We start from the raw sequence: 8201 nt of genomic DNA on the forward strand, positions 1-8201 counted from the left end.
AGAAAAGAAAAAAGAACAAGCCGATCTGACCTAAGTCGATCGGTGGGGAGGACGACGAGCGGTGGTGGAGATGCTAGAGCGGCGGCTGAGATGCTAGAGCGGCGGTGGAGGCCCAAGCCGATCTCTCCTCCTCCTCCTCCTCCTCTCTCTCTCTCTCTCTCTCTCTTCTCTGATGTGAAGAGTAGATGTTGCTGGAATGTTCTTGAGGAGAAAAAGAAATAAAAGAAGGGGGATAGAGGACATGTGTGTGGAGGAGAATGAAATGAAAGAATAAAAAATAATATAAAAAATAAAAAATCCTAATTGAGAAATTCTACCACAATTTTTTCACAATATTTCACAATAAATTTTAAATAACAGATTATTATTAGTTAATATTAGCGAGAAAAAAAATAATTTCAGTGGTGAGTTCAAATTAGAACTAGTAACAACTTTCCACATAAATTTTGTTGTGAAAGTATTGCGTAAAATGTTGTGGATGTAACACTTCTCATTTAAAAATATAGTTGTTAAAAAAAGAATAAATGATGATAAAAAAAGAATAAAGGATGAATGAAGAAATAATATTTAAATGAGATAAAGAATGGGATAGAGAATCTGTTGGAAGTGTATTTGAAAAATTGGGTAGGTAAAAGCTAAATGTCACTGTTCATTCTCCAAACAGTACAAAAATTTGCTGAAACTGTTGGAGATGCTCTAAGAGGTCTCTCAATCTCTCAATTTCTTTCTCTTTCTCTTTCTCTCAAACTATTGGGTTAGGGATTTGTTTTTGTGGGTGGGGATTTCTTTTTTCCTTCAAAATCGGTTAGGGACCACATTTTTATTATTATTTATTTACGTTTTTTGAATTAAGAAATAAATAATAAAATAAAAAGTAAATATTAAAATCATACCAAAATACCGTCTTTTTTGAAGTTTTAACGGAAGACTTAACTTGAGGGACTTTGAAATTTAGAGTACTGAAATAAACTAATATAAACTTAAAAAACTGAAATGAAAAGTGACGAAACTTAGAAAATAAATCTTGCATTTTGACTAAAAATTAAAAAAAAAAAAAAAAAACAAATTCAATCCAATAACAGATATTTTTTAAACTTTGATAGGTTTTAATCTTTTTGCAAGCTATTACTAGTTCCCAAAAATGCGACAACTAACCTATGGACCTTATTATCCTCTCTTTCTTTCGCATCTTACGTCCACCATTCTTCCTTCACCAGTTAAAAGTCTTTCTCCTCTGGCTCTCACCTAATCTCTCTCTCTCCTAATCACCTAATCACTCTCTCTCTCTCTCGCTCTCTACTCATCTAGGTCTGATCCCTGCAACTAGTGCCTTCTCCGGTCCATCTACATAAAACACTACACGCCGGTTGCAAACACAGCTCGTATTCACTTCCACTCCGCCGTAGATATTCAGAGCACCAGTTCGTGAAAAATCATTCAAAATTTGTAGCACCCTCACTCCTCCTCGGTAATTTTTTTTTCTCTTTCTTTTATTTGAAAACAATCTGTGTCTGAGAAAATCTGGGTTTTATTTTTATTTATTTGTCTCTTACATTGTCTCTTTTGTTTTCTTATTTATGTGTTTTGCTTTTATAGACCAACATCATAGTTTATTAGTGTATTTACATGGAATTATGCTCCTAAGTGCATGGGTTTTGCTTTCAGTCGAGGTTCATGTATATCTGATCTGTGATACTATGATTTTGAAAATCTATATATGTGTTTGTATTATTATTATTGGGAAGTATATTGAGGCATAATTCTCTCTCTGCTATCTTCGTCTTTTCATTTCACTTTGTGTTCAGTTAGCTATGTCTTCATCTGTGGATATCTCAACACAAACCGATGAAATCTTGACCTTTGAGAACATCATTGCCACCCTTTCCACCTTGCTTACTCGCCTCTCTCAATTCAAGGACTCTGTCCCTCAATCCAGCGGCAGTAACAACACCGCTTACAACAATAGTGGCAGCAATGATCTCAACAACGACAACACCACCATCACCACCGCCACCGCTGACAACAATAGTGGCAGTAGTTATCTCAACAATGGTCATTCATTTAACGAAGAATGTCTTGTTACACACAGGCAATTTGATGAGTTACAGAGAGATCTCAATCAAATTAAAGAAGCTTTCCGCAAACTGAAGAATTTTGAGCACGATGCTGGTGAACCAATCAAGAATCTTGAATGCTGCCTCGATGACATCTCCAAGATAGTTTCAGAAGCTTCTAATGATGCCTTCCCAAACAAGTAAGTTCAAGCCAAGCTTAGTGCAATAAAAAAAGATGCCTTGAAGTTGAAGTTGAACTTTCCATCATTGCGACCCAAAATGTCTACTAAAGATTCTGTTCATCGAAGATCGAGGCCAACGAATGGGTCCAATAGTGTGGTTAATGAATTTCCGAGCTTACAGATGAATCATAAGTTTGTATGTAGCTCAGTTTTCACTGAATTTAAGGAAGTTTTTGAGAACCTTGATATGAGGTTGAACCTTTGCTTGTTGTCCTTTGCCGTTCTTCCGGAGGATGTGGTAGTAAAGAGGAGGCTACTGATAAATTGTTGGGTCGGAGAGGGTTTAGTGGATCCTCCAAGTACTGGAGAAAAGAGAGCTGAAGCTGTTGCTGATGAGATTCTTTAAGAACTTGAGCTGAAGGGCTTTATCGAACATGTTAAGGGAAGGCACAAACCGGTTGCAAACAGAAACAGGTTTAAGATGCAGCCTTTGGTGCACTGCGTGGTTTTTATGCTTGCCCAGGAGGCTGGGTTCTTTGATTGTCAATTTAATGGGATTCCAACTGTAAATTCGTCCCGGTGTAACAGGGCATATTTAGTGAAAGATAAGGATGGAACTTTGGAGAAGGTATTGAAAAGTAGTCCTGATTTAGATCAGGAGAAACGATTGAAATAATTACAATATGTTGCTAACCCCGCAACTTAAACATTTTTTTTCTTGACTTCTGCAATTTGAACTTTTTCTCCCTTAAACTCCAGACTTTGTGTATGGGAAGGTGCCAATTCAGCTACATAGCCCTCGACATATATATATATATATATCTCATTTAATAAATATAAAACTTCTTTAAAAAAAATAATATGTTTATCATAAAACTTCATTAACATTGAATATAGTATGTAGTTTTTCTAGATCTAATTTAGGGGCTAATACTTGCTTTGAAGTTCCGTTTTCAGCCTTCACTAAACATGCCCTGTTACACCGCAAAGATTTTACAGTTGGATTCCCATTAGAATCATAATGAAGGAGCTGAGCATCCCGGGCGAGCATAATAACCATACAGTGCACCAGATGCTGCATCTTAAACCTGTCTGCAATCAGTTTGTGCCTTTCTTTAACTGGCTCAATAAAGCCCTTCACCTCAAGTTCTGTAAGAATCTCATCAGAAATATCTTTAGCTGTCTTTTCTCCAGTAGCTAGAGGATCCACTAAACACTCTCCAACCCACCAATTTATCAAAAGCCTCCTCTTTACTATCGCATTTGCTGGAAGTACAGCAAATGACAACAAGCAAAGCTTTAACCTAGTATCAAGGTCCTTAAAAACTTCCAGTAATCCAGTGAAAATTGAGGTACTTAGAAACTTATGACTCTTGTAGGCCACGCAATTCATCAACTTCACCATCAGACCCATTACTCGGCAATGAATATCGATGGATCAATAGCGACAAATAAAATTCGTAGGTTGGGAATGGGGATGTTGTAATAAAATATCATTTTACATAATGCAACCAAACTATATAGCTCATTCTAGATGGATTACACTATAATGTAAGGCTATGCAAGAAATTAATGGTTCAATAAAATCCATGAAAATACAGACATGATTGTGTAGGAACAAACTGAATGAGAATTAACCAGAAACATAGAACATTTTTGTCAATCTTCTAAAGAGAAACAACCAGACAAATTGATAATGTATTGCTGACATTGCTCAATGCTTCATCCACACTCCAAACTTATCACATGGACAGGAAGTGAATTTAGGGCATCCGACATTCTCCAAGAAAATCAACTTTGGAAATGATGGCTGCAGTTCATTCCAGTCCATAATAAATGTTTCCAGGTACTTCAAACGTAAAATCTCAACTGTCCACATATCTCTTCTCTCTTGAATTTGCATTAAATTATTGAGTTTTCCTCCTCTAATGTACAGTTTCTTTAGGCTCTGCAGTTTTCCGGGTATCAGCCAATCAGGTTTTGTTGTGTGAGGAAAACACTGAAGTTCAAGTTTCTCCAGTTTTGTAGGAAGCTCCAGTGGATCAATATTTCTCCTCATTGCTAGCAGGCGGTTGAGCTTTCTTGGTGCTATTGTGGGTTTTGCTCCACTGTTTCGCCATGCTATTGTTAGCTTCTGTAGCACCTCCAACTTACTTAGATCCTGTAGCTCTTTTCTTGTAGGGAAATCCATGCTGCTTGTATTGATGCTCAACTTGCTCAGCTTCTTGAATCCTATCAAATCTTCAAGAGTACATGAGTCTCTCTTTTGAGGGAAACACATTCCCCCAAGAAATTGCTGTGGCAGGCCCTGATGATTATCATCTCTGTCACTTTCCACATTACCAATTACAAACCCCTTGAGGACTTGGAGTTCTGAGAGAGAGGCTAGCCCCTTGGGCATGCCATCTAGCAAGTAACATTCTGAAATATCCAAGTGTGAGAGCTTCTTGAGTAGGGCTATCCCATCTGGAATTGCCTCCAGATTGTGACAGGCTTTGAGATCTAAAATTTTCAAATTTGTTAGCTTGCCTATGGAATTGGGAAGCTCATTTATTCTGGAAATTCCTTGTAGGCTTAAAAGTCTTAAACATTTCATATTCTGCAACCCTTGTAAGAACTCAGTGCTTTCTACTTCAATGTGATTCTTTAGTGAGCTTTTCTTTACATTGTGATGCTGATCCAAGCTTTGCCCTTCAATGCTATGCTGATCTGAGCTTTTCCACCTTCCCAAATAAAGAACATTGATATTTTTCATCTTTGAAAACCAATCCACAATGTTGTCTCTTTTCATCTTTGCAGACCACTCAAATCTGAGATCAGGAAAAGGCTCATTAACATTGAATATAGTTTGTATTTCTTCTAGATCTAAATTAGGAGCTAATACTTGCTTTGAAGTTCCGTCTACTAAACATGCCCTGTTGCACCGCAAAGATTTTACGTTTGGATTCCCGTTAGAATCATAATGAAGGAGCTGAGCCTCCTGGGCAAGCATAATAACCACACAGTGCACCAGATGCTGCATCTTAAATCTGTCTGCATCCTGTTTGTGCCTTTTCTTGACTGGCTCAATAAAGCCTTTTACCTCAAGTTCGGTAAGAATCTCATCAGCAATATCTTCAGCTGTCTTTTTTTCAGTAGCTGGAGGATCCAGTAGACACTCTCCGACCCACCAATTTATCAAAAGCCTCCTCTTTACTACCGCATTCGCAGGAAGCACAACAAAGGACAACAAGCAAAGCTTTAACCTAGTATCAAGGTCCTTAAAAACTTCCTGAAATTCAGTGAAAACTGAGGTACTTAGAAACTTATGACTCATGTGTAGGCCACGCAATTCATCAACTTCACCATCAGACCCATTACTCGGCAATGAATATCGATGGACATCAGAATTTGTAGAAAACCTTTTTGGTTGCCACAATGGAAAGTTTAACTTCAACTTCAACTTCAGGGCATCTTTCATGATTGCACTAAGCTTATCTTGAACTTCCTTGTTGGGGAAGGAATCATTAGGAGCTTCTACAACTACCTTGGAGATGTCATCAAGGCAACATTTAAGCTTCTTGATTGGTCCACTTGGTCCACCTGGTCCATCAGCATCGAGTTCAAAATTCTTGAGTTTGCTGAAAGCATCTTTAATTTGATCGAGATCTTTCTGTAACTTATCAAATTGACTGAGTGTAATGAGATACTCATCGTCAAGTGAATGACTGTTGTTGATGTTGTTGTTGAGATAACTACTGCCACTATTGTTGTCAGTAGTGGTGGTGTTGGTGTTGTTGAGATCACTACTGCCACTATTGTTGTCAGTGGTGGTGGCGGTGATGGTGGTGTTGCCGTTGTTGAGATCACTACTGCCACTATTGTTGCTGTTGTTGTTGTTGTTGTTGTTGTTACTGGTGCTGCATTGAGGGACAGAGTCCTTGTAATTAGGGAGATGAGCAAGCAAGGTGGATAAGGTGGCGATGACGTTCTCAATGGTCAAGACTTCATTAGAATTGGTTTGTGGAGAGGGGTCGACAGGTGAAGACATAGCTAACTGTACAAAGTGAAATTGAAAAATGGATGTGATAAAAGAGCAAAGAACTATGCCTGAATATGCTGGCACATTTAAGATACTAACTTCACAATTCACAAATCACAATCATAGTAGCACCATGGCCAAGCTTTAGTTGAGAACAAAGTAATTCCAAGAATTTCCATTAACGAAAGTAATATTAATTAATCAAACCAAAGTGTTAATTAACCACACACATGTGTGTAATTTTTTTTTTTTTCGGTGTCTTAGTATAATTATTCTCATCCACTCATCCTTAAGATACTTCAAATTCTAAGGTGATAATAGAAGTATATATTTCAAACAAGTAAAAGACAAATAAAAATAATCAATATATATTGTTTATTAAATTAGGGTCTGTTTGAGATCTTCTTATTTTACTGAAATTGAAAACTTTTTCTTGAAAGTACTGTAAATAAAGATAAACCAGTAAGACCCATGAATAGACCCATGAATAATAGCGAAAATAAGTTAAATAGTAAAATAAGTTGGCAAAAATAATCTTTACTAAATGGACACTAAGTTAATAAGATTAACCTAAATATGTGATATTCAAATAAGTCATTTGATTACAGTAAAATGAAAAATAAATTAACTTAGAAATTTCAAAAGTATGCTAATAACCTTGAAATTTTTTTATGTTTTTTATTTTTTAAATTAACTTAAAAGTATCAATGATTATTCTTTTTTCCTTAGCTTTCATTTCCATCAATTCAAAAGATGCAGGGTTATTGCCCAAAAAATAAAAATAAAATAAAACGTAAAAAGTATATAACATTGTCATTGTGAAAGAATAATAAAATAAAATAAAAACAACAGCAGCAAATAAAATTTGCAGATTTGTAATGGCTGTTGTAATAATATACCATTTTATATCTAAGCTAAACATAAGGGAAAAAAAGTTATTGATTATATTGAGAGAATTAAAAAATAAATTAGGAACATATTTCCATGCAAATAAGCTATGATGTTGATCTATAAAAAATAGAACACATAAATAAGAAAACAAGAGAGACAATGTAAGAGACAAATAAAAATAAAACCCAGATTCCTCAGACACAAATTGTTTTCAAATGAAAAAAAAAAAAAAAAAATTACCGATGAGCGAGTGAGGATGCTTCAAATCTTGAACGACGAACTCAAGCTCTGAATATCTATGGCGGAGTTTTAGTGAATAGGAGCTGTGTTCCAAACCAGCGTGTAGTGATTGAGTTGTGATGAGTAGAGACTAGAGAGACTGAGAAAGACTTTCACTAGTGATTGACTGGATGTAATGAGATGGTAAAGTAAAGAAACCATAATAAGGATCCAAATTGGTTAAATATTAACTGCAGGTCCATAATTTGACAGGAGCGTTAGCTGGCATCAGCTGTTACAAAATAATTTCTTTTTACATGTAAAAAAAAGCCTATTTTATTATTTTAGTATATTATTTTACGATACACTTTATATTACATGATTTATTCTTTAATTTCATACATTAAAATAATATATATATATATAACACATTAAAATAATATTTACTTAAAATTCATCACAATACAAAATAATAAAAATTGTACTTTTTGTGAATAGTAAGTTAGGAGAGGAGAGAGTAAAATAAAAAAACAATAAAATTTTACAATTTGTGAATAGTATTGTTCCAAATTTGAAATGGTATTGTTCACCCATGCTAATAGCTTGTTTGGATGGAAGGGTAATAGAGTAGAGGAAGGAAGAGTAAGTTAAATTACCTTATTTTGATATTTTTTTAAGGAAGGAGGAGGAGGGATTGAAAGGGTTCTAATTACTTCTAACATTTTATTTTTTATTCCCCAAATTAGAGAAATTTTGAGAGAGAGTAAAGTATAGAAATGTTTAACCAAATGAATTATCAAATTTACTCTTACCATATTAACAAAATTATAAACT

The 8201-nt window shown here is 35.2% G+C and overlaps 1 protein-coding gene and 1 long non-coding RNA gene across 2 annotated transcripts; one reads left to right on the forward strand and one right to left on the reverse strand.

Moving 5' to 3' along the window:
* The first annotated feature begins 1161 nt into the window (after positions 1 to 1161).
* Positions 1162 to 2945, forward strand: LOC112021665 (uncharacterized). Its single transcript, XR_010629928.1, has 2 exons — positions 1162 to 1468; positions 1806 to 2945. It is a non-coding gene; the product is annotated as an uncharacterized LOC112021665 (long non-coding RNA).
* Positions 2946 to 3670: 725 nt separating this feature from the next.
* Positions 3671 to 7567, reverse strand: LOC112021688 (disease resistance RPP13-like protein 4). Its single transcript, XM_024054239.2, has 2 exons — positions 7389 to 7567; positions 3671 to 6272 (listed from the first exon to the last, which is right to left on the reverse strand). The coding sequence occupies exon 2, from the start codon at positions 6264 to 6266 to the stop codon at positions 3951 to 3953; it is 2316 nt and encodes a 771-aa protein (XP_023910007.1). The 5' UTR covers positions 6267 to 6272; positions 7389 to 7567; the 3' UTR covers positions 3671 to 3950.
* Between the last annotated feature and the right edge of the window lie 634 nt (positions 7568 to 8201).

The sequence above is a fragment of the Quercus suber genome, unplaced genomic scaffold (assembly GCF_002906115.3).
Source record: "Quercus suber isolate HL8 unplaced genomic scaffold, Cork oak 2.0 scaffold_121, whole genome shotgun sequence".
Classification (NCBI taxonomy): domain Eukaryota; kingdom Viridiplantae; phylum Streptophyta; class Magnoliopsida; order Fagales; family Fagaceae; genus Quercus; species Quercus suber.

Bases quoted from the DNA above. Each gene is read 5' to 3' on its own strand.
- LOC112021688 (XM_024054239.2), bottom strand. From the start codon at position 6,266: ATGTCTTCACCTGTCGACCCCTCTCCACAAACCAATTCTAATGAAGTC.